This window comes from Pongo abelii, chromosome 12 (assembly GCF_028885655.2).
Source record: "Pongo abelii isolate AG06213 chromosome 12, NHGRI_mPonAbe1-v2.0_pri, whole genome shotgun sequence".
Classification (NCBI taxonomy): Eukaryota; Metazoa; Chordata; class Mammalia; order Primates; family Hominidae; genus Pongo; species Pongo abelii.
In genome coordinates, this window is record NC_071997.2 from 63,785,653 (window position 1) to 63,813,524 (window position 27,872).

Consider the following 27,872-nt stretch of genomic DNA (forward strand, 5'->3'; position numbering starts at 1 on the left):
GTTACAATTTGAAGGACTTAAAGGATAGGCACTGGTGACAGCAAGTACAGACAACACTTTTGACGAATTTTCCTGTTAAGGGGAGAAGATAAATAGGGTAGTAAAGCTGTTGGGGGGAGTGAATTAAGGAAAGTCTTGTTGTTTCTCTTTAAGATGGAAGAAAGTTTACATGGTGATGGGAATGAATGAGTACATAGGAAAAAACTGATGAGATGGGAGATGGGGAGGAATTACCAGTGTAATGTCCTTAAGCACATAAGAGATGCCTGGATCTAGGGAAATGATTTTAAATAAAATAATAAACAACTTATCTATAATACCGGGAGAGAAGATAAAGAATTTGAGAATAGCTGGTAGGTGGGTAGATGCAGGTGAGAGTCTGTAAAAGTTCTCATTGAATAGCTTCAATTATCTCAGTGAAGTAGGAAGCTAAATCTAATCTCAGTTCTTAGGCGTGTAACCATTCTATAGCAACTGACAATATTAACTACTTATTCCTTCTTACTATTCATTCTACTTTCAGCTCCCGTGACACAGAAAGTTCCTAACATTCCTCTTCTTCTAATTCCTCTGAAGAATCTTTTTATTTATCTTCCTATCCCTTAAATTATGACACTAAATATCTTGTCCTCAACTCTCTTTTACCACTTACTCCTTTGGCGACTGTGGTAGGCATTACTAGTGTTCACTCTGTTTCTCATCTTTTCTGGACACCCATAAGACTGTATTTCCCAAGCCCCTTATAGTGGATAAAGCCATGTAATTACTTCTGGCCAATGAGCTGCAAACAGGAGCGATGTCACTTCAGCCTGAAGCCTTTAATTACACTATAACCCTCTACTTTCTGTATTCCCTTGCAGTCATGATTAAGAAGGTCTCATGATCCAGATGATACAACTACAAGAAGGCAGAGACTCTAAAATGCTGGAATGTTGAGTTGCTACATGGAAGACAGTGCCCTAGAGGGTCACCCAACACAGAAAATCTTGGCATAAGAAAACGTTCCTTGTGTTAAGACACTGAGATTTTGGGGTTATCCTAGCATAACTAGTCTAACTGAATGGCTCAGTGACCTACTGGAGTGGTTCTCAAAATTTGCAGCCTCAGGAGTCTTTTCACTCTTAAAAATTACCGATAAACCCAAAAAGCTTTTGTTTATGAGGGTCATATTTGTAGACAGTTACCATACTGGAGATTATAACTGAGAAATTTTTAAAATATTTAATAATTCACTTAAAAAGAAGAGTAAACCCATTACACACTGACACATGTATTTTATAAAAAATAATTATATATTTTAAAGAATTTGGTCAGATGAATGGCATTGTTTTACATTTTTGCAAATCTCTTTAATGTCTGTCTTCTCTAGAAGACAGGTAGATTCCTGTATCTGCTCTCCTATGTTGTTTTGCTTGAAGTACATGGAGAAAACCAGGCCCTACACAGATATGTAGCTGAAAAGGAAGGAGTATTTTAATAGGCTTTTCAGATAATGGTGGATATTCTTCTTGATGTCACAAAAATAGACAAATGGCAGTTTCTGGAAGATTAGTTGAAATATGGAATCTGAAACCATATTAATGAACTTAACAGACTCTGTTACATTAAGTCCATTGCTTCATCTTACACTTTGACTGGATCTCTTACCCATGCCTGGTTTTATAACATCATACACTGGTTATGTGGAAAATGTTGGCTCACTAAGTTTTGCAGATCTTCCAAATATTGATACATTTTATTATATCATATCACCTACAATATCATCAGAATAGTTTTTATAGTTTTGAAAAGCTATCAAGCTAATGGTGATGAATCCAAGTTTTTCCAAAATTCTGATTTTTGCTTAAAAGCTCAAATTTCAGCATTACAGCAAATACTGTTGGTTGTTTTCCTTGAAAAAAGGGCTCATTTAGTTCATGTTTGATAAAACATCTGCCAAATACTCAAGTTTGAATAATCATAATATGTCTGCCAGTCATTCTTTCAAGTAAAAATCTTGTTCCATAAAAAAATCTGTTAGTTCATCCTGCAACTCAATCACACCAAGATTTTCTCATGACTGAGACTGTATATACTTCAGTATACAGCCAGAGGGGTATTTCAGTTACACTCTAGCTTCTCCTTCTCTGACTGGTCCCATTCTGTCCACTACGTTATTTGAATGCTTGCCTCATTGCCTTTGTAAAATCTTTTACTGTAGATACCATTTCTTTTTCTTCTTTGTATCTTTCACGGTATTTAGTAGTCACTGTCACTGAATGAATAAATATCCTGTTGTCCAGAATAGAGAGTAAGCACATTGAAAATAGGGAGTCTATATGTTATTCTTTGAATTGCTGACACCTAAGACAGTATCTTGGGCACAACAGAGTATAACTATGGTTGTTTATGATGATAAAGTTTATTATGTACATTATATTAGGGTGGCCAATAATAATCTCAATCATAATTATTCTTTATCACTTTACTTTCAGTACATATTGTAGAGGTGAAGCTTTGTAGGCTAGGTTTGTAGATTGGCAGGAAAAGATCCCCCTCCCCCACATGCATACACCATTATGGACTCCTGGCCAACAAAGAGACTGAATGGAAATGAGGTGGTCTCAGAGCAGGGCTGGATGCAGCGTGCTGGTGGACAGTTTCCCCCTCAGTGAGGTGTGCTGGTGACACTGAACGATTCGTTGTAAGAAACTATCCATTTACTCTCAGCTTTACATCAACATTCTGGAATAATTATGCTCACAATCTATATGCTTTCATTACAACGAATGTTTAGGATCCTCCAGTTCTAGAAACTCAGTATCAATAGGGCCATCCTCAACCGGGGGAAAACACCAAAGTCAGTGTTCAAGTGTCCCCCAAAACTCTTCAGGTCTCCAGTTTCCCACGGTACTAGAAAACCCATCCCCCCTCAAAAGTTTAGCCAAAAAATATTTGCTTTTAAAATTAGGCACATAGGTGAGAAATGTATATATGATAATTTTTACCATGACAAACGAGGCTGGGATAGAGTTTCAGTTCCATGAACACCATGACAGGGAGAATTGGCTCTTATCCACTGTATAGAACAGCAATTAATTTAAAAAATCAAGCTTTGTTAATGGTGCTCTTGAGACCACTGACAGCCTAATGTTACCGGTTTTCCCTCTGTTTTGGAAAACACAGATCTAAACACAGTCCAATTACACTTTCATTTTCATTACACTTCAGTCAATTAACCTATATGTTTATTTATACAATAGTTATACTCAAAAGTGTCTTCAGGATGATTACAAAAGTTGCATTAAAACTGTATCCTAAAAAGCAGCTACCATGAACTATTACATTACTACCAAGAATATCCTTTGATATTAAATTTTTTTTCCTTCTAAAAGACTGGTATTACCCTTTGCATTACTTTTTTGTGACAGATTTATTGAAATATATAGTTCACATGCAATGAAATCTACCCTTTGAAAGTGTACAATGCATTGCTTGTAATATATTTACAGAGTTGTGCAACCATCACTGCCATCTAATCTTAGAACATTTTTATCACTCAAAAGGAAATCCTATACTCATTAGCAGTCACTCCCCATTCTTCCTCCCCAAGTCCCTGGCAACCACAAATTTGCTTTCTGTCTTTATGGATTTGCCTATTTTGGAAATTTCATATAAATGAGTTCATACAGTATGTGGCCTTTTGTGTCTGGCTTCTTTTACTTGCCTTCGAGGTTCATCTATGTTGTAGCATGTATCAGTACTTTATTCCTTTTTATGACCAAATAATATTCCATTGCACAGATATACCATGTTTTGCTTATCCATTCATCAGTTGATACACATTTGGGTGTTTACACTTTTTGGCTGTTAAGAATAATGCTTCTATTGACATTGTGTACAGTTTTTATGTGGAAATGTTTTCAGTTCCTTTGGGTATATACCTAGGAGTAGATTAAGTAACACTTCAAGGATTAAGTTAGTGACAGGGATGAGAATAAGTTAAATATTACATTTGTAGATTTGTTATACTACCAAGGCTAAAGGGACATTATAAGGGGAAAAATAGTTCCCAAATAACAATAAGAGATAAAAATCAGAATAATAGGTTATAGTCTAGAGAAATGTTTACCTTATTCTTGTTCCAGTTTAAGTAAATATTTAAATATTGTATAATTACTGGGAGATATATTTTAAAGCAATGAGAAAATATTATTATAAATATGTTTTGATCTTTTAAGATATAAATTTTTAGGTTCCTTTAGAGTAGAAAATAATAGCATTTAACAAAGATTCTTTTGGCTTAGTGATTTATGATTTCAATAAATATCTCCTGCTCTGTGTACACAACCCAACTGTTATTAAAGATTCTAAACTACATTTTAACAATTCAAAGTCACTTAATATGAAGAGCATCATAGGGCTTAAAGTAGTTTTAGAACAGAAATACAGAAAGATACTTCATAAAACTGGAGAATAAGTGGTTTCTTCTTGATATGGGAGGCCAGAATCTTGAACTTTCAACTGGCAAACAACTTGCTACTTTCATCTGAGGTCAAAAAAACTAAGGCAAAACTAATGTCATTTGAGAAAGTTATGTCATTTCTCTATTCTTAATATAAAGACAGCACATTGAGAGTTAAAATAATCAGCTAGGACTTTAATTTGAAAAAAAAGGTCAAGTTTTTTGAGTTTTTTTACTTTTAAATTCAAACATACAGTAAATTGCAGATGTGGAACACAAAATAGCATTCCCTGCATGGTGAACATTTCTCTTCTACAGCCTAGTTGAATCTATTTTCAGTACCCATTTGGAACCAATCTTCCCAAGTTTTGAAGGATAAAAGTAGTAAGTGAAATTACAAAGCTCACATCTAAGGTACTAGAAAAAAACCACCATTATGTAATGGCTACATTTTTTAAAGCCTGGTTCTGCTTACAGAATTACTTCAGTAACAATGAAAAGAGGCATGTTTTCATGTAATTTGCCTGGTTATACTTGCAGAGTACTCCATAATCTTTAGAAAAAAAATTTAAAAAGACCAAAGTTTTATGCAACCTATGGCTTTTACTTTTTATTACCAATATACAAAGTACATAAAAAATATCCATTTTTACTCTACCTTCTCTGTCTTCCTATTTCCAGGTGCTTTAAGTAGGAAAGAAAAGGCAAGGCAACAAAAAATTCCATCTATTATACTGAAGGCTGATGTTTCAATGTCTCATTTGTAAAGAGTCAGTAGTAAAAGTCATTAACTATCAAAAGAAGGAAAATAACTGTCACTTAAGTACCTCCTTAGTTCATAAATGTTTTCCCACAAAGAAAAAGTAAATGTAAGGCAGATATGACTACAGAAGTTAGTTACTATTTTCTTTTCATAAACCTTTTTGCTTCTTTCAAAAGCTCTTCCACATCTTCCTTCCCTTCATCTTCCTTTCCTGGTTCCCAGTCAGAATCTTCATCTGTTGGCTCATAGTCTTCTTCCTCATCATCTAGAAAGCTGTCGTTCAGGTCATATTCATTGGGTTGCCCAACATTATCGTTATCTTCATCTAAAACATTTCTTACTGCAAAACAGAAGATTGGTACACAACACATCAATCACCACTCAACCTGGGATGACAGACATCTACCTATAAAATGTCTTTCTGCATCCAGAGAATTAATTTTATTAATGTATAGCTTACCACTACAAATTTCTGGAAACGGAACTAAAATGATGCTTTGTTATTTATTGTTCTAACTTTTCCTACCATGAGGCTCCTGAAACTAAAATGACCCATGGGATTAATAATAATGGTTCCTTAATCTCATAATCATATTCACAACATCCCATCTTCCCATGTGGTAGAATGTATTTTTGTCCCAATTATTCACTGCCCCTTCCTGTGATATGATTATACTTCCTCACTTCTCAGTGATTGCCCAAAGAAATTTGAGTGGAAATAGTGTGTGTCACTTCCAAAAGGATGCTTTAAGACTCTTTCTCTGGTTCTGCTATTGCCATTTCCCCTCTGCCACAAGAATAGCATGTCCCAGATAGAGGCTGATCCCTCAGTCTGGATTCCAGGATGAGAATACACATGGCACAGGGCCACAGCCAATTCACAGCTGCAATAAGGAGAAATACACTTAAATAAGTGTATTTATTGTTATAAGGCAATGAAATTTAGAAATGTTTGTTATCACAGCAAACCTAGCAAAAGCTTACTGACACATCAGGGCGTGAGCTTAGGTACTTTGGAAAGTTTAGTTTTATAGGTCTAAGATATTCTTACAGTTCATGTTTCAATAAGACTAGGATTGCCATAATAATAGACATTAGAATTTACAGATTTCTAAGTAATATTATAATACTAGAATTCTTCTGTCTCCAAATTCATTTCTTCCCCGATCCTACTCCTTCCACAGTGAGCTACAGAGTTGCTTTAAAATAAAGCAGTGAAAGACTCTAGGACAGTGTGGAACATTTAAGAAACAATTAGGAAGATTTTATCTAGAAATCTGAATGGCAGAGGACAGTCCCTTATGAACAGCAAATGTATAGGTTAAAAACATTAATGTCTGTACTTTAGTATATACTTTGGTTAACATCTTTCTAAAATGTTCACATGCAACATATAGTTATAATTTTAAAAATAAAGTCAATGAATTGGGAAAAATGAGAAAAATGACAAAGGAAGTAATGTATCTGTCCTTTTAACCTTTATAGCCCAATACATTTATATTTTTCTTAATATCAGTACTCATTCCAGAAAGGATTTGAGACAGCTTATAATAATAAAATGCTAATAAAAGTAGAAACCAAAAACATAAAAAGCAGAATACACATATGATAACCTCAATTTTTAACACAATTATTAAAAATAGAGCATCAAATTTATCCCCAAGATACTTGGTAGCCAAGGCTAAAAAGGCAATATAATAACTTGCCCAATTCTCATTATAGTAGGAAGCTCACCAGTTCCTTAAGGAAAATCTTGCATTACATATATCTGTATATACAGCTTCTGTAAACATCTTGAGGGCATGTTTTATGTCTAATCTCAGTTACCCATATTTTTAAAATAACAAAATGCATTTTTAAAAATTGGAAGGCAGTTTGTAGTCGGGAAAGGGAGTGAGAAGGAAAGAACACCAATATCTCTATTTTTGTCTATTTTCCTCTTGGAAGTACCTTATACACATAACTTTTTTTTCTAAGATGTGAATGCACATTATCACATAACATGTCCTAATGATATCTCAATAAACAGTTTCCTTTCAGATTCAGAAATCGCTTACCAGCTTTACAAGAAAAACAGATATAAAGGTGAAACAACTCCAGGTTCTCTGCTCACTTCATTGGCTGCTCCTTCTCAGTTTTCTTTGCTGGATTTTCCTCATCATCCTAATCTCTAAATTTTAGAGCCGGAACCTCTTCTTTAACTCACTCCTTAGATGATTCCATCCAGTCTTATGTCCTAAATTCCCAAATTCACATCTTAAGCCCTGACCTACTGCTCTGAATTCCAGACTCATTTATCTGGATACTTAAGCATTATCTGTACTTGGATGACTTACAGGCACCTGGAATATAACATTTCCAGAACATAACTCTTTAGTTGCTTCACCCAGATCTGGTCATTCTATTTATCAGTCTTGAATATATGACTTCTCTAATCATCCAACCATCTAGTTGTTTTAGCAAATCTTGTAGTCATCCTTTAATATCCCTTACCGAGAACCCAACATCTAATAACTCAAGAGATCCTGTTAGCTTTACCTGCAAAGTAAATCCACTACTTCTCATCACATCCACTCTAATGCCCTGGCCCCAATACTATCATTTTCTTCCTGAATACAATATCCTCCTAACTGGCTCTCTTGCTTCCATTCTAGTCTATTCTTCACAAAAAAAAGTCAGAAAACCTTCTAATAGCTTTCTATCTCACTCTAAATAAAATCTAAAGTCTTTATTTACAGGTCTCAGCATTGAAGACTCTACTCAACTAGCCCACTGGTAGTTTTCTGATCTCATCCCTATGCCATTCTGTTTACTTACACTGTTCCAATTCTATTTGCTCTTTGCTACTCCTAGAACAGTCCAACCATGGTCATCACCAGGGATTTTAAATTCATGATTCCCAATGCCTGGCATATTCTTCCTTAGATAATCACCTGGCTTGCTCCCTCCTCCAAGCTTTGGCTCCAATTTCAAATTATCAGAGTGCTTCTTTTACCATCCTATCTGACATGGTATTCCCCATACCATGTCACACCCTTGCTATTCTGTCCTCCTATACAGCTTATTTTTCTTCTAGTTATCAACACATGACATCAAATAATTGCTTATGTGTGCACTGCCAATCTGTGTACAATTCTGCAACAGCAGGGCTTTGTTTCTACTGTGTCCTTAGCTCAGACAACAGCGCTTAACATGTGGGAGCACTTAATAAATATATTTGTTGAATATATCAATGAATGAATAAATGAACCATTTGCAAATCAACTACTGAACATCTTTAGTTTTACAGAAACCCTTATTTTAGCCTACACTTTTGATCACTAGCCTGCCAGTCAATATAATGAATTACATAAAAGACTTTAATTCTGCTAAATGAAGCCTCAGTGAACCCTGGAAATATTTAGCAACTTATTAAGAAGCCTCATTTGTTGAGGCAGTAAGACCACATTAATCGTAAGAATTTTGTTTGTTTACTCAGAAAAAAGTTTATATCTGTCATCACTTACATTTTATGTTTACCTTTACACATTCACGTTCTTCTTACAGGAAGTCCAGAATCTAACAAAACCATCTGTAACAGAATTCAACGTGGCTAGTAGCCAAATTTAATCCACCTTAACTCACATGAACAGGTACTTTATACTTTAAGTGAAAACACTTGAAAAGCCAAGTCATGACATGAGCACAAAGTCAGCTCTAGAATTCAGCTCTGTGTCCTTTGTTAGTGGTGTCACACAGATCCTTCATAACAGGGTTGTAAATGCTGACATGTGATTATCTTTGTGGGACCAATTATTTAATAGATGATACTGTGGAAAATTCAATTAATAACTTTAAATATTATATAAAACAAATGCTACCTAGATGACTTTCCTTTTTAAAAAATTGCTAGTAGAGTCTGAAGGTGTTTTTAGAGTCTGCCTTTCAGTGTAACTGGGCCAAAAAAAAATTAAACTTTACTCACCTGGAAAATACTCTGAATACTGATTTTTACAATAACACACATATTCTCATTACAATATTCCCAAGTAAATTTATCTTAGAAGCTTCTTTTTTTTTTTTTTAATTTGGGTTAACACTTCTAAGTCCAGGTAAACTTGAAAGAAATAAGTCTTTTCTCTATTTTTGCCTAGAATGCTTATAAATTTCTTCCTGCTAGTTACTGCTGCTCTCATTTGATTGTCTTTGAGAACCTGAAGTTGTTCTGGCTTTTTATCTGTTTTTATCTGTTGTAAAGCTGTTAAGTGATTTCTGAATCTGAAAGGAAACTGTCTTATTGAGATATCATTAGGACATGTTATGTGATAATGTGCATTCACATTTTACCCAACAAAAAGACTCTTTAAAATAGCACAGTTTAAGAGAAAGAGGACTAGACCAGGGGTTAGAAGTCCAACTATCTGTGTTATAAATGAGCTCATGACAACGAACAAGTCACTTAACCTAATGGAAATTACCTTTTTTTTTTTTTTGAGACAAGGTCTCGCTTTGTTGCCCAGGCTGGAGTGCAATGGCACAATCTCAGCTCACTGCAACCTCTGTTTCCCGGGTTCAAATGATTCTCCTGCCTCAGCCTCCTGAGTAGCTGGGATTACAGGCCCCCGCCACCATGCCCAGCTAATTTTTGTATTTTTAGTAGAGATGGGGTTTCACCATTTTGGTCAGGCTGGTCTTGAACTCCTGACCTCAGGTGATCCACCCACCTCAGCCCCCTAAAGTGCTAGGATTACAGGTGTGAGCCACTGCGCCTGGACGGAAATTACTTTTTAAACTACACATCAAACATTAAATGATCACAAAGATATTTCTAACTCCAGAGTTCTAATTTTAAGGCCACAACAGGAACCTTCATTTTCTCTACAAATCAGTGAAGTAAAATGAAATGTGGACAGGGATTGACAGCTTGACTACTTGAAGCCAGCACTGGAGAAATAAGCTGTCACTGGTTTGTAAACACTGATGGGTAATGCTGAACTACCACGGTGATGAAAAATAACTTTTAGAAAAAATAATAAACTCTTTAACATGTTTAAAACAACATATTATTTACTATATGGGATTAGAATGTGGTAATTTCTGATTTTTTTTATATATGCAGAGGAATTTGTAATATGAGAATGACAATTCTAAATGTTTTTCTGATATTTCTTTTACAATTTAAAATTTCACCATTAGTTCTTATCCCAAGAACTAAGTCTTCAAACTACTGTAGAGTATACTGTGCGACATACATGCCAGAAGAAATGTTGATTTTGCATGGAGAAAAATCTTTTCAAATTGCAGTGTTTTGTTTTGTTTTGTTGAGACAGGGTGTTGCTCTGTTGCCCAGGGTAGAGTGCAGTGACACAATCATGGCTCACTGCATTTTTGACATCCTGGGCTCAAGTGATACTCCCACCTCAGTCTCCCAAGTAGCTGGGAACACAGGTGTGCCCATCACCACAACTGGTTAATTGTTTTTATTTTTTGTAGAGATGTGGTCTCACTCTATTGCCCAGGCTGGTCATGAACTCCTGGGCTCAAGCGATCCTCCTGCCTTGGCCTCCCGGAGTGCTGGGATTACAGGCATGAGCCACCACACCCAGCCAAACTGCAGATTTTTACCAAAGTTTTTTGGTGTTAGATCTAAGATGACAGGTGCTTCACAGCAGATTAATAGCTTAACATTGATAATTCTTCACGTTTTATTTTCTTTTACTTTCTATTAAATCTTAGGACTAATTAGTATGTTAATTTTTATTAAGTAAATAAATATTTTGCCTCAATATTCCTAAAGATGAAAATTTACTGTATCCACAAGAACAAACATTTTTAATAATGCTTTATTTTACTATTAAAGACTAATTTTTTAAAATGCACTAAGCAACTAGTTGGTATTCATATTTTAGCTTTTGTATATTTCTGATCTACTTTATTATATATAAAGTTCATTTCTTTTTATAATTCCATTGCATCAGGCTTTTTCATATTCCATATTCTCTTAGCTTTCCACACATTAAGCAGCAATTTATAGAATTTCATGTAAATCCCACTAAGCCTCCTTAATAGTTTTCTTTCTAGATCTTTTAGTTTCAACTTCTGAATAAAAAAGTATATATAAGCACATACATGTATACAATTGTAGAAATGGAGAAACGTTAAAGTAGCTATCAGCGGAACATTCTACATTTTCACAAATGGTATCAATCACCTAGAATAATACATATCACACAATAACAGAGGCCAGAAAGGAGGAACCCAATAATTAGATAAAATATTGATGATAATTTCCTTTAAATGTTGTCAACAGGTGAGGCAGCTAAAAAAGAATAAAATTCTTCAGAATTGGAAAAAACTACTTTAAAGTTCATATGGAACCAAAAAAGAGCCTGCATTGCCAAGTCAATCCTAAGCAAAAAGAACAAAGCTGGAGGCATCATGCTACCTGACTTCAAACTATACTACAAGGCTACAGTAACAAAAACAGCATGGTACTGGTACCAAAACAGAGATATAGACAAATGGAACAGAAGAGCCCTCAGAAATAATACCACACATCTACAACTATCTGATCTTTGACAGATCTGACAAAAACAAGAAATGGGGAAAGGATTCCTTATTTAATAAATGGTGCTGGGAAAACTGGCTAGCCATATGTAGAAAGCTGAAACTGGATCCCTTCTTTACACCTTATACAAAAATTAATTCAAGATGGATTAAAGACTTAAATGTTAGACCTAAAACCATAAAAACCCTAGAAGAACACCTAAGCAATACCATTCAGGACATAGGCATAAGCAAGGACTTCATGTCTAAAACACCAAAAGCAATGACAACAAAAGTCAAAATTGACAAATGGGATCTAATTAAACTAAAGAGCTTCTGCAAAGCAAAAGAAACTACCATCAGAGTGAACAGGCAACCTACAGAATTGGAAAAAATTTTTGCAATCTACTCATCTGACAAAGGGCTAATATCCAGAATCTACAAAGAACTCAAACAAATTTACAAGAAAAAAAACAACCCCATCAAAAAGTGGGCGAAGGATATGAACAGACACTTCTCAAAAGAAGACATTTATGCAGCCAACAGATGCATGAAAAAATGCTCATCATCACTGGCCATCAGAGAAATGCAAATCAAAACCACAGTGAGATACCATCTCACACCAGTTAGAATGGCAATCATTAAAAAGTCAGGAAACAACAGGTGCTGGAGAGGATATGGAGAAAGAGGAACACTTTTACACTGTTGGTGGGAATGTAAACTAGTTCAACCATTGTGGAAGACAGTGTGGCGATTCCTCAGGGATCTAGAACTAGAAATACCATTTGATCCAGCCATCCCATTACTGGGTATATACCCAAAGGAATATAAATCATGCTGCTATAAAGACACATGCACACGTATATGTTTACTACAGCACTACTCTCAATAGCAAAGACTTGGAACCAACCCAAATGTCCAACAATGATAGACTGGATTAAGAAAATGTGGCACATATACACCATGGAATACTATGCAGCCATAAAAAAGGATGAGTTCATGTCCTTTGCAGGGACATGGATGAAGCTGGAAACCAACATTCTCAGCAAACTATCACAAGGACAAAAAACCAAACACCACATGTTCTCACTCATAGGTGGGAATTGAACAATGATAACACTTGGACACAGGAAGGGGAACATCACACACCGGGGCCTGTTGTGGGGTGGGGGGAGGGGGGAGGGATAGCATTAGGAGATACACCTAATGTAAATGACGAGTTAATGGGTGCAGCATACCAACATGGCACATGTATACATATGTAACAAACCTGCACACTGTGCACATGTACCCTAGAACTTAAAGTATAATAAAATATATATATATTTAAAAAAATAAAAAATAAAAAAAGAATAAAACAAAATCTTCCTGGTACTGGTTATTTTTGCATTCAATAACTTGTGCAAAAATTGTAGCACTCTGAAAAAGTGTGGAGACTTAAATAAAATTTTAAGCCAATTATATATACAAGAAACATAACAAATGACAGGAGTCCAACCTACAAGAAACAGAATGCACTATATAAACTGTTACATGTATAGAAGAACCCTATAGATGAAAGTGTTTTAGGGGTATTACAAATCAAAAATTAAAGAGTAAGAGTTTAATGTAGTTATTTTAATGTTGGCACTATATTAATAATTGCATTATCTTGTTATATATGTTCTTATGATACCCCCACCTCAAATTCAACATGTTTAAATGAAAGCAAAAACAACAAAATTCCCTAGTTCACCCTATTCTCTATCATGTGTCTTCTCCAGTCTCCTGATAATGTGTACTATAATCCTGAGTCATCCTGACTTCATTTACCTCATCCCCATATCACAGCCAACTGATTAGTTGGTAAATCCTCTTGATTCATCCTTCAAAAATCCCTCTTGTATCCAATCCAACCTCTCCATGTTCATGATGGCAGCCCTAGTTCTAACCCTTTATTCTATCTAACTAATCTCCAGGCTTCCCCTTCTCTAATTCAAACTGTTTATCACCAGCTTGATTTTGGTAAAATATTGGCTCATCATTATCTGCCAAAGTGCCCATGTCTTTGGTCTGGCTGTCGAGAGCTTCCATAATCTAGCTTCATTACACCCTTTTAGCATCATCCACAGTAGCCACAGAGACTTTCCACATCAATTAAAATGATCCACTTGCTAACTCCAACTACAACACTTCTACCTTGATGTCTTTGATTGATCTATTTCTCACTTTGCCTGTGATGTCCTATACCAACCTCCCACACAGCAAAGAAACAAAGGTGATTGAAATCCTACCATCTTAAGGGCCAACTTTTACTTAAAATTCTCATATCAAGTCTACCTGATAATCCCCAGCAGAAAGTACTCCCTCCCTTTCCCCGGAGATTTCAGAGCATCTCACGGCAAGTGGGGAGACCCAGAGCTGGTTCCCATAACCACAATTACGAGCCGGCTCTCATCTCTCTGTAGCTTTGCTCACATGGAAGACATTCAACAAAGGAATACATGAATGTGTGAGTAAATGAATCAATACACAGCTGAGATTAACATTTGGGGGTACTGTTAAATTTTAATGATTTTGGATACAAGAAAAACAAGTATGTTAGAATTCTGTATTAGAGATCTCTAAATCAGAAAAATACAATGATACCTCAACATTTAATATTTGAAATACTCAAAATCCCCAATTTTTAGATTTTGTAGGGTAAGAGATGTTCTGATTATATTGCCACATAGCAACTTTTGAAAGTACATTAAAAATATAAGACTAAACCTATAGCCTTAAACTTATTCCTTTAAAATATCTATACTTCTATTAAAAATGATCTTTTCAATAAAGTTTTCCTTTAAAAAGTTAATTGTCCTAAAATATGTTCTTCATTCAAAAAATACTTCAATAATTTCAAGAAATTTTTCAACAAAAATTCAGATATTTTTAACTATGCTATATGATGTGTAGTCATAGTTTTTAGATAAATATTTCCTATTTCTATGAAGTTATATAAATGTGTCAAATGCTCTTGCATGGGACAATGCTACCATTTGTCAACAATATATACTTTTAATCAAATACATTATTGCTAGAAAGGAAGACTTTATTAAACTACCATAACTGCCACATCATGAGATATGACCACAGCAAAGAAAGTATAATATATAACATGTAACCTCCATACTATGTTAGCTCAGATAAAGGGAATATTTTTATGTCTGGAGTACTAAAGCACTAAAGTGTGTTTCAATAAGAAATGTCAAATGGAATTCCCTTATAGTGAAATCATTTACTTTCATCACTTACTTGATTACAAGTCAGCTGTTTGTATACACATATAAATGCAAGTGAGCGCAGCCTTGATAGTATGCATTTTATTTTCTCACTCTGTGAGCAGAAATATTATGTGCTGAATCAGCCTCTGTATTATATGAATGATATGAAAAAGCCAGATTTTATTAAAGAAGAAAAATACAGTTTAGAAGCATAACAAACAGAAGGCAAAACAGATTGAGGTAAGTAGGACAGAAGGACATTTGATGGTTGTTTCTCTGGTGTCTCTCCCCCTCCTCCCTTCCTCAAAGCTCTAGCTTTTATTGGAGATGGCTGTGGTTCTGATGAAGGTGACTCCATTCTGGTTTCAGGAGCGGTACAAACTAATCAGTGGCCATGGTGATTTGATCAAGGTTAAGACTGTGATCTAATCCAGTAATAAAAAGTGAATTTTCTGATTTTTCCTAGGAATCATGAGGGTCAAAGTTGTTTGTGCTCTTTACGGGTGATTATCATCCCAGCTGAATAAGGACACATAAAGTCCCTCATTGGAAGAGGAGTCAGCCTTAGGATGATAATGACCCCTCTAAAGACAGAATGAAGGAAAAAATTGGGTCTTTGGGGACACTATTGACATTATTAATGAGCCAAAGCAATATAGCTTATCTAAATCCAGCCCTAGCTCTGGACGTTTTAGTTATAGAAGTCAATTATCATTTAGGCCAGTTTGAGATTTTGTTTTCAGGTACTTGCAAACAAAAGAATCCTAAGAGATACAAGGCAAATATATATTGTGGACAATGGGGAAAGCATTTGCTATATAAAAGGGTCACAGTTGTGTTTTTTTTTTTTAATATAAGAAAAATCATTAAAATCAGCAATTCAACAAATTCACAGAAGCAGAGATTTTAAAATATTTTCATAATAACTGGAAACTAGGTTTAATAGGAAAATCATTTAAAGGTTTCATTTTGAATTTTCTGAAGTAAAATTACTTACCTGGAAGTGTACTATGTCTATATTCTATCTCGTGCTGGGGATTCTTCCTGAAAGAAGAATGCAAAAATAAGAGCTAGTCTTCCAATTACTAAAAGTTGATGACTATTTACACTAAACTAGAACACTGACTAACTTACAAATAAACTTAGGACCCAATAGGCCTCTTATGAAAAAGCATTTGTTGTTTAATTACAATATTTCCTGTGTGCCTACTCCATGCCAGGCACATTTCTAGATGCAAAGGTAGAGTGATGAAGAAGACAAAGTTCTTACCTCAAGAACTTATACTCTAGAAAGATGGAAAAGACAAAATATATATTTCCAAAATATATCATATTTTTAAACCGTCATGTATCACATATATACAAATATAAAATAGAATCCAAAACTCATGACACAAATATCAAGTATGTATTAAGTATGTATGTGCCTACAGTATTAAAAAATTCTAAGGCTCTTCTTGAATCTAAAGAAAATAGTATTCTTTCAAAAGAACACCAATCACTTGTTATGAAAAAACACAAAAGTTAATTTTGTTGATAAATTCAGATAACATATTTTGAAGTCAAACAAAAAGAAACATATTCTGGAATCAAACAAAAAGTGTTTGAAGATCTATTTTTGATTATACGTACTTACGATCCCTTCTATTATTTTGTTAGTTAAACAAATGTTTGGGTACCCTATATGTACAAGACATTCTCCAAATGTCCCAGCAGTAAAATCCAAGGCAACAGATTCATCATGACCAAATTGACTGGTACCCTTTTCTTAGGGAACTGACAAAGCACAGCTGGGGTACACTAACAACAGATATGTACTGAGGTGACAACTTTCGAATATACCTGTGTCAGAAGTGATTATTTTACATGACAAATGTTCATTTGTTCATTCAGCAAGTATTGGCTGAATGTTTTACTATATTCCGGCTCTAAGCAGGCACTGAGGATAAAATATTTAACCAGATACACATTCTTGCCCCTAAGGAGACAGAGTCCGGGGCAGGAGCAAGGTAGACATTAAAGAAGCATTTTCTTCACTAAAAAATAACATCTTCTGTGAAGATAGGAAATACTCCTTATAATATATCTTTTAGGGCAAAGGAACTAAGTCAAGCCTTAAATCTTCTCTTTCTCAGGCTAAACAACATTTGTTCTTCATTTTCTTTCTTTTAAATAGGGCAAATAAGGCAATTAAAAAATTATATAACAGGTAAAATATGACTTTAAATTTTTCTATAAATCCTCCCATTCAACTTTCTAATTCCACATCTACTGCAATGGAGAAAAATGGCCAGTCTCAGGAAGTGCATCTCTAGCCCCGAACCTAGTCTATGAGTCATAGGATGTAAATATGTACTAGGAATGATCTCACAGCAGACACTTGCCTCCTCCAGGTGACAGATGAGCAATGTGAGCCTAAGGAGATGAAGTTCACACCCAGGGTTTGTGCTTTCCAACTTGGGTAACGAACATATTAAGATAGACGTCCAGGCAAAATTATGGACTACATTCTTAAAATATCTCTGAAATAATCAGGTGATTAAATGTTCCACTTATGAATTCCTTTATGAGTCTATTGTAAAAAAAGTATCCAACTGCTTTTTCACCATTTAAAAAAGTATAGTGTGTTTAAAATATTTCATAATAAAAATTATACTTTAAAAATATTGTATTTTTTCCTCTGTGCCTTCGATACTATTGTGATATTAGTAAACAAAGTAAAATAAATAATTTCTAACAACATAAAACCATCTGCTTGAAAAATATTTGTTTTCTTGTTTCCAGCACTGCCTACTATATTTGTTCCAAATATTAACTTCCTTTATCTATCTATCTATCTATCTATCTATCTATCTATCTATCTATCCATCCATCCATCAATCCATCTATCTTGGAGACAGGTCTCACTCTGTTATCCAGGCTAGAGTGCCGGGCACAATCATAGCTCACTGCAGCCTCAAACTCCTGAGCTCAGGTGATCCTCCCACCTCAGCCTCTTGAGTACAGCTAGGACTGCAGGTATGGGGTCATTGAGCCCATCCCAATTTCCTGTCCCTCCATCATAATTTGTTGGGCAATAGGAAGTAATTATAAATACATAAATTTAAATTACTTGATAAAACCAAGAAAAATAGAGTGTTATTGCTTTTGAGAGCTGTGATAATCATGAAATCTATTTTCTGAGATAGGTTTTAACTAGTGTTACTTTCAAGAGTTTCAACTGATAACCCTGGAATCTTTGTAATGGTATCCAACAGAACGTTTTGTGATGAGGGAAATTTGCTCTGTGTTGTCCAACAAAGCCACTAACTGTATGTGACTGTTGAGCACTTGAAATATGGGTAACAAAGCTGAGAAAATGAATTTTAAATTGTATTTAGTTAATTCATATTTAAATGTAAACAGCCACATGTGGCTAGTGGCTAACATATTGGACAACAGTTTTAATTCAAAAAGCAAGAAAAGAGCGATCCTCTCTCCTCAGCCAAGATTAATTACAATTAATCCTCCTCAAACCAACAACCAAACACCCTCTTTCTTATGAAGTGACTCTCAAACGAGGTAAACATTCTATAGGTAGAAATGCTATGGTTGAAAGTATGAGGTTAGTGACTATAGTCAGAAAGACCCCATTAGAATCCTAACTCAGCCACCTCCCTGCACGCTGTCTGAGCTTCAGTTTTCCCATGTGTAAAAGGGGGATAACAACAGAACCCATACTCACAAGAAGCTGTTGTGAGGATTCATGAGATAATGCACAATAAGTCTTTAATCTAAGGGCTTGGTAGGTGGTAAATAAATAATGTTAGCCTTTGATCCCTTCATTATTAGCTCAAGAAACAGTCACAGAATACTTATTACATGCCAGGCCTTGTGTCAGTGTGACACTCATCTCTAATCTCTCCTTTCTGGTAACTTTTCCTACAATGCGAGCATTAAACACAGTGCAAAAGTGTAACTCCACAGTTAATTAAGGTCCTAATTCAACAGCTTTGAAAACTGGAAAAAAGATTCTATACAAGATTTTGTGTTTAGCATACTTAACCCAAATTTGACCTTTTGATGAAAAAGAAATTTAAACTTGAAAAAAAAATAAGCTGTACAACTTAGCTGTGATGAAGACAGCTGCAAATGAGCAAAGATATGGTGATGATTTGTGGGAAGATCTTTCCTACTGACCATGCTGGTGCAGGTCACTGACTTAATTAAATTCAGTCTTTATTAAAGTATAATTAATGCTGGGCATCAGGAATGGAGAAAGATAAAAATGGGGAACATTAATACCAAAGATATTTTTCATCTTTACTTTAGAAAAAATGGTTACTAGTCATTTGAGATTTTCAGTAAATTTTATTTTGAAAAAATTTCATACCTACTTTAAAAAGCAGGCAAGACTAGTACACTGAAATTCCATATACCTTCATCAAGATTTTTCAACTGTTAACATTCTACATGGGTGTCTTACTGTTATTATCTATCTATAATCATTTGAGATTAAGGCTTTTCCTCCTTCTTTTAATATATGTTTGCTTCAGGTACCAAGCAGTTCTCTTTTCCTGCTTTGCCCTTAACAGTTAAGTAGGATCATTGAAAAGTGAAATATGATCTTAATTGTTGGCTACTTCAAAAGCAGCTTTAGAAATGCTCAAGTAACTAAATGTCAGGCTTTTTAAATAAAGTATAGTAATGAAACCTAAGGAGTTAGAGACTCAAGTATGGTTTAAGCACCAAATACCGATTAAACAACTGCGACATCAGTTGTCAGGCTAGAAAGATTAAAAAGGAGAGTAACTTTTTAAGAAGAGAAAGTGAAGACAGAGTATCACAAAGTGGGGGAGTGGGGTTCAACTTAAAGTTTCAGAAGGTAGTTCCTCATTCTCTATTATCTTGGAAAACATTCCCAGTTGCACTCGCATGCACCATCTGCATCCACCAACCTCACATCCTACTTAGGAAAAGGCAAGTCATTTCAGAATAAATGAGCAAATAACTATGAAAGAAGTGTTACATTTAATTATTCCAAAAAGGAAGAGCAGAAAATGTAATGTGAAATTTTATATTTTAAAAAGGGGAAAAAATGTTAGGTACATGTACAGGTTTGCATCTGCCTTAGAAGGGGAAAGTTGTTTCTTTGAGAATCTTCCATCCTTTCCTAGAACTTGCTCTTTTCATAAAAAGACAGTAAAATACTGTAATGCAGACCAGAAGAAACTAGCTGAGTTGGTCAACTGGACACTGAACTTCCAACCTAAAGCAAAAGAAATAATATCAATAAAACTTTGCCAGCTATTTCACTGAAAATGAAGGAAAAGAATATCTATGACAGGCTCAAAAATTTGCTGTTGGGGTATTTATTCTCTTTGATGGTAAACAGAACTCACAGAATAGATGGACTTTAACAAGAAAATGAGCCCAAACAGAAAAGATAGTTTATCACACACAAAATCACACACTCAAAAACAAATTTTAGATATGTTTGGTTTACATAAAAATTTAAATGCTAAATTGAGTCTTCAAAAGTTACATTCTTAAATTATCTTTTCCTTCAAGGTCCTTCATAATCTCAGTGCCAATTATTAGCAGCTCAATCTTTTGTTTCTACTCTAGGGGAGTACTTTGTGATTCTTCCCCATTTTTATGAACATGTTCATAGCTTTTTTGCCAAGTATATTCTTCTAACTCTATACTACTACCTAAGTTCAAATCATATCGCTTTCATGAAAGTAACTTTGATAATCACTGAGCAATAGCTCCAGAATATATTGTCTATATTTGCCACTTGGTACCTACCATGTCATTTCTTGTCCTGTCATCTAAATTTTCAGTACACATACAAACACACACTTGCACATGTATGCATTATCTCTATCATCTGTCAAATGAGCGGCTGGAGGGCATGAGATTTTTCTTAAACTTTTTAGTGTCTTTCATAGCACCTACAAAAGTATCTCTCTCCAGCTGGTTTTCAATTATATTTTTCACAGATCAATCCATCTACTAGAATATAATCAACCTTTTTCCTTCAAAAACATGTTTTAAATTAAGCTTACACAAAAGTTTTCAAAATGAGTTTTGTATCCTTTGACCAATACCTCTCCAACCCACCCCTCCTTCCAGCCTCTAGTAACTACTATTCTGCTTCTATAAGTGGGAAGTTCTTAGATTCCACATATAAGTGATACTATGTGGTATCCGCCTTTCTGTGCCTGGCATATTTCACTTAACATAATGTTCTCTAGGTTCATCTACCTTATGACAAACGATATCATTTCCATCTTTTTAAAGGCTGAATTGTATTCCATTGTGTATATATACCACATTTTCTTTACCCCTTCATCCACTGATGGACACTTACATGGATTCCATCATTTGCAACACAAACCAGAAGTTTAAAATTCTCATTGGTTGAAGTACAAAAAACAGTCTCTAATAATTTCTGGACTAAAACTTTCTCGAGTTAATGCTAACACTTACAATTTTTTATTTTTAGTAAACCCTAATCTATAGATTCCAATGATTTTCAGAAATCTACCCTTTGAAAAACAGTTTTTCTGTGGGATATATTCCAGAGAATGGCTATTCTCATCAGGTTAAAGATACTGTCAATGTGCTGAAATTGCTCTGCACTCACACCTGTAAAGTTAATAATCAAAGTACTTATTAAATCTTCTTACACAAACCCAAGACTAAAATATGTCAGAATTTCCTGCCATTAACAACGCATATTACTTCCTCAGGAAACAATGAATATATGACACTCATATTAATCAGACTCTATTGCAATCAGATTCCTGAGATACAGACTGCTCAGCATTGTAAGACACTTAGCTCTAGTCAATCAATCACTCAGTTCAACCAGAAACACCAAGAGTCCTCCACAAATGCTGAAGATGTAGATGCCACAGTGTCTTGGGCCTGTTCTCATCTGGCAATTTAAACTTTGGATCACTAGCATTATGTTGTGAAAGGGGCTCAGATTTCAAGATCAGGAGAGCTGAGCCTAATTCAAACTCCACTGTTTATTGGTTGTACAAGTTAGGGCAACTCCTTTGAACCAACTCTCTTTCCTCATCTGAAAAGGAGGGATAACACTGTCTACCTCATACAAGATTGTTCCAAGGATTAAAGTAGTGTGTATAAAAATCTGCATGCTATTAAGCATTTTAGAGATATCAGTTATTCAGACAGACACAAAAATCAATTTTACTTTAGGATATCCAACAATGGCTAGAAATCCTATGTGCTGGTAAAAGTCACTGTCAATTAATATCAAATAGCTGAATTTTTCCTTCAATAATATATAAAATTCCTGCTGAACCTTTTCCCTGTCATATCTCACACATTTATATAATATTTTCTAACATCTGTCTATGCATATTCCATTTTCAAAAGTCAGTTATTTCGTAACAAGGCAAAATACCTCTTGCATGTAACCCTAAGTCAAAGCTAAATGGCAACTCTGTACAACTCTTTGGGGGAATATGAGCATTTGAAATAACTTTCAAGGGCAATGCCAAATTCCACCAGATCTTTTTCCTAACAATGAAGAGATTACTTAATCAGAGCTCATTCATAAAAGATTTACATCAACCTTTTTCTCAAATGGCATTTTCTGTAACTCAGCCGGTCTCAAAGTCCTTTTTGTTTTTTTCATTGTTAATTATTAACAGTTTGAGATCTAAACATAAAGCTATATAACCATAACCACATCAGATTTTTGTGAGCTGTTATATTTTAAAATATGTATTTTGAAAAACATTATTCTGATTTTAATGATGTAGGTGCATAAGTAACAAAAAGTTTAGGTAATAGCTCATTTAAATACTGTAAGGAACATAGTAGTTTATAAATTTTTCCATTATGACAAAGTTATAAATCTTTGTAATTATAATAAACCAATGGAAAATTTGACCCTTTCTAATATTTCCTGATGATGCTCCTACAAACGATGTTTAAATAGAAATAAATAAAACAGTCCTATTGCCATCCATTTCACTCAAACTGTCTATCAATAAAAATTCACTGAATACCTACTATATGCCAAGCACTGTTCTAGGTTCCAGAGACTCAGTCAGTAGCAAACAAGCAGAGAGTTTCTGCTTTCATGGGGTTTATATGCTGGTGGATAAGACAGGAAACAAATATATATTTATAGTTTTAGGAAGTGATTGCCATGAAGAAAATTAAAGAGAAGGATATAGAGAGTGACTGAAAATATAGGTAGAGAGGTCAGAGACGGCATTTCTGAGGAGGTATATCACACACATATCTGAAGGAAGAACACTTCAGGAAGAGGAAATAGCAAATGTCTTTATATTTGCTGAGGCCCTGATGTGAAAACAAGCTAGGATATTGGGTAAAACACAAAAACATAATGAAGACTGATACACTTCAAGGGGTATGAGTAAAAACGAAAATAGTAGGAAATGAAGTCAGAGAACTTGTAAGCCATGATAGTTTGTTATAGGAAGCCACTGGAAAGTTATGAGTAAGAAGATAACATGAAATGACTTATCTTTAAAGAATTGCTCCAGTTGCTACGAAGAGAATGAACTACATGAGGACAAAAGAGAAAACAGGGATATCGGGAAACTACTGCAGTATTCCAGGCAAGAGAGGATGGTGGTTATGACTGGGGTGGTAGAGGGCAAAGGTAGAGGACCTAAGAAATGAGCAGGTTCCTAATATATTTTAAAGGTTGAAATGGCACGGACTGCTGATAGACTGAATGAGTGATGTGAAGGAAAGAGAAGAGTCAAAGGTGCTTCTTGGTGAAGCACCTGAATACTATGTGAATGGTGGAGTCATTTACAGAGGTAAAGAACACTTGGGAAAGAGTTGTTTTCATGATAAAAATCAAGAGTTCTGACTTAGAGGTGGTAAGTTTGATCCACCTATTACACAAAGTGGAGGCATTTAAACATATGAATCTGAACCATCAAATTGAATTAGCTCACCTAAGAAATAAGAACAGAAAGGAAGCGATCTGAGAACTGAGCCCTGTGGCTCTGTAATATTTACAAGTAGGGAAGAAAAAGAGGAGACAGAAAAGAAGGCTAAGGAAGGGTAGCTGGCACATAACTGAGCTGACTTTATGAATATGAAGACACTGCTCTCTGCTCTAGATCTCTCCATAGTGAATCGAGACCCCCCAGAGCACAAGCAATCCACCTCTGTATTTTTCATGTTTTCACAAGAAACTGAAACCCAGGAAAATCAACTAGCTGATGCAAAGTCATGCTACAGAATTAGCATAACCATAACTAGAACCTAAGTCTGCTAATTTAAAAACACTTTATCACTTTGTCATAAAGAAGTACCTAAAGATTAACTAGACAGTGGTAGCAACAACAGAATAATAGTTTTTAGTTTTATTTACTTCCAAAGATTTACTAACTTAACACCATGATTGTAAATGAACCTGAAGAACTGTTTGAAAACCAAACACCATATGTTCTCACTCACAAGTGGGAGCTGAACAATGAGAACACATGGACACACTGAGGGGAACAACACACACTGGGTCCTGTCGGTGGTGGGTGGTGGGGGTGTAGGCAGAGTGAGAGCATCAGGAAGAATAGCTAATGGATGCTGGGCTTAATACCTAGGTGACGGGTTGATCTGTGCAGCAAACCATCATGGCAAATGTTTACCTATGTAACAAACCTGCACATCCTGCACATGTACCCCAGAAATCAAAATAAAAGCTGAAGAGAAAAAAAACAGAACTGTTTTACATAAGCTCCTAGATCAGTGACTAGAACATTTTAGATGCTCAATATTTACCCAGTGGAGAAATGAACATACTATATTTTTGTCCTATCAAAACAAAATAGTTTATCTTGCATTTTTGAAATTCAGTATGTATTTTAAAACCTGAAGCAAAACCATAAATCCCATATTATCAAATATCTAGGTTTCAAAATTTAGAAGAAAAAGGAAAATGTTTAAATATGGTCTTTATTAAATAAAAAACAAGTAAACTAGCATAAAATAGTAAAAAGTACTCACTTTGTTACCTGATAATTACTACAATTTACTATGTATGCCAATATAACTCTGAAAATTTTCATATATGTGTAATTAACAGTAAATATAACAAAGAAGAACAAATTTATTATTATGAAAATTAATGCACATTAAATGAAAAAGAAAAACAAAACCACGGAAGACATTCCAGTAAATTTTGTCAAGGCTACATGAATATAATTGATGTTGTTACTGTAATTTCTAAATGAAGTTTAAAAAAATTATAGCGAAGTCTTATGTAAAACTGTGTAGCAAGTGATTAATAAATTAAGATAGTTTTTTTTCCAAGATCATATTCTTATGTACAATTAAAGAACTGTAAGCATGGCAAATGATGATAAGTTACTTTCTATATATGCAGAACCTATAAAAATGGATTAAGGTGCTATCAACTTTGACTAATTTTTTTTTTTCAGATGGAGTCTCATTCTGTCACCCAGGCTGGAGTGCAGTGGTGCGATCTCAGCTCCCTGTAACCTCCGCCTCCCGGGTTCAAGTGATTCTCCTGCCTCAGCCTCCCTAGTAGCTGGGACTACAGGTGTGCATCACCACACCAATTAATTTTTGTGTTTTTAGTAGAGATGGAGTTTCACCATGTTGGACAGGCTGGTCTTGAACTCCTGACCTCAGGTGATCCGCCCACCTCGGCCTCCCACAGTGCTGGGATTACAGGTGTGAGCCACCACGTCCAGCCAACTTTGACTATTCTTAACTACAAATAGATTGATAGCATCACATGACTGATTCTGAAAATCTTAACTACCTGATAACTAGAGGTCTCCTTATGAAGATCTATTTTTGCTTCATGAAATATAATCTGGATTTATACTAAACAACACATATTCTTATTTTTTGTTAAGTGGTTTCTAAAAATCATTATCTTGCAGCTTGAAGTGTACATCTGCAGATATAGTCGGCCCTCATAGCTGGATTCAGCATCTGCAGATTCAACCAACTGCAGATTGAAAATGTAGTTAGGCCTACAATGATTGCATCCTTACTGAACATGTACAGACTTTTGTTTCTTGTCATAGTTCCCTAAACAGTACAGTACAATAACAATTTACATAGTATTTACATTTTATTAGGTATTTTAAGGAATCTAGAGATGATTTAAAGTGCATGGAAGGATGTGTGTAGGATATATGCAAATACTATACTATTGTACATAAGGGACTTGAGCATCCTCAGATTTTGGTATGCCCTGGGGTCCTGGAACCAGTCCCCTGCAGATACCAAGGACAGATGGTACTTTCTGTCAATTAAGATAACATTACGACAACTTGGAACACTTTTCAAAAATAAAAGAGGAACTAGCAAAAAATTTTAGATCATATCAGGATCAGCAAATAAAAAATTATTGATTTACTCACCATCACATATATGTCTTGAGAAAATGGAATTGTGCTTGTGGTAAAACATTGTGTTCTTTCACACTACACAGGCCATGTTGCAGATTCAATATTACACTGAGAGCACTTAAAGTTGATAACTGACACACCTCCTAAGGCCTTCCCTCTCAGAAGACATTATAATTTAAAAAAATAGGACACTAGCTTCTGAAAGACATCAAGACACCAACATTTTCATCTGCATGACACATGGCAGCCTAAGGTTTTGTAATCCAAGGCAAGGTACATGAGTGTGACTTTACGTTCTTACACCAAGTTGGTTGAAAATAGACTCCATTCATATCAGTCTGTTTATATTCTAAGATAAGTGCTTACCTCAACAACTAAGAACAGGAATACACACTGCATAAAATCCTATTATTCATCAGAGGAACTGAATGAGTCAGAGGGAGGAACAGCAATCAGTGGACATTAAGTATCCAATGTTCTAATTCAGACAAGTGCCTTCAACTAATGAAATCCATTAAACTGAGTGAGTCTTCTGATAAACAGCAGTGGACAGCACAAAAAGAATAAATTCGTTGACAGGCAAGATACTTCTTTTTTATTAATTTTTTTTATTTCCATAGGTTATTGGGGAACAGGTGGTATTTGGTTACATGAGTAGGTTCTTTAGTGGTGATTTGTGAGATTTTGGTGCACCCATCACCCAAGCAGTATACACTGCACCCAATTTGTGGTCTTTTATCCCTCACACCCTTCCCACTTTCTCCCTGAGTTCCCAAAGCCCATTGTGTCTTTCTTTCTTATGCCTTTGCATCCTCACAGCTTTGTTCCCACATATGAGTGAGAACATACCATGTTTGGTTTTCCATTCCTGAGATACTTCACTTAGAATAATAGTCTCCAATCTCATCCAGGTCACTGTGAGTGCCATTAATTCATTCCTTCTTATAGTTGAGTAGTATTCCATCATACTTTCTTTGCACTCTTTATCCACTCCATTGATGCGCATTTGGGTTGGTTCCATGTTTTTGCCATTGCAAATTGTGCTGCTATAAATGTGCGTGTGCAAGTATCTTTTTCATATGACGACTTCATTTCCTCTGGGTAGATACCCAGTAGTGGGATTGCTGGATCAAATGATAGTTCTACTTTTAGTTGTTTAAGGAATTTCCACACTGTTTTCCATAGTGGTTGTACTAGTTTACATTCCCACCAGCAGTGTAGAAGTGTTCCCTGTTCACCACATCCACACCAACATCTATTATTTTTTCATTTTTTGATTATGGCCATTCTTGCAGGCGTAGGGTGGTACTGCATTGTGGTTTTGATTAGGATTTTGATTAGCATTTCCCTGATCATTAGCATTTTAATTAGCATTTCCCTGATCACTAGTGATATTGAGCATTTTTTCATATGTTTGTTGGCCATTTATATATCCTCTTTTGAAAATTGTCTATTCATGTCCTTAAGCCTACTTTTTGATAGGATTGTTTGTTTTTTCTTGCTAA

General features: G+C 35.0%; 1 protein-coding gene across 10 annotated transcripts in view; it reads right to left on the minus strand.

Annotated features, from left to right (window-relative positions):
• Positions 1–2,382: 2,382 nt before the first annotated feature.
• Positions 2,383–27,872, minus strand: part of APLF (aprataxin and PNKP like factor) — a 110,374-nt gene continuing 84,884 nt past the window's right edge. For 2 of the 10 annotated variants that reach the window (XM_009237226.3, XM_009237229.3), the window contains exon 9: positions 2,383–5,547. In XM_009237226.3, the coding sequence (XP_009235501.2) occupies positions 5,345–5,547 (203 nt within the window). In that variant the 3' untranslated portion in view covers positions 2,383–5,344. 10 annotated transcript variants of the gene reach the window in all.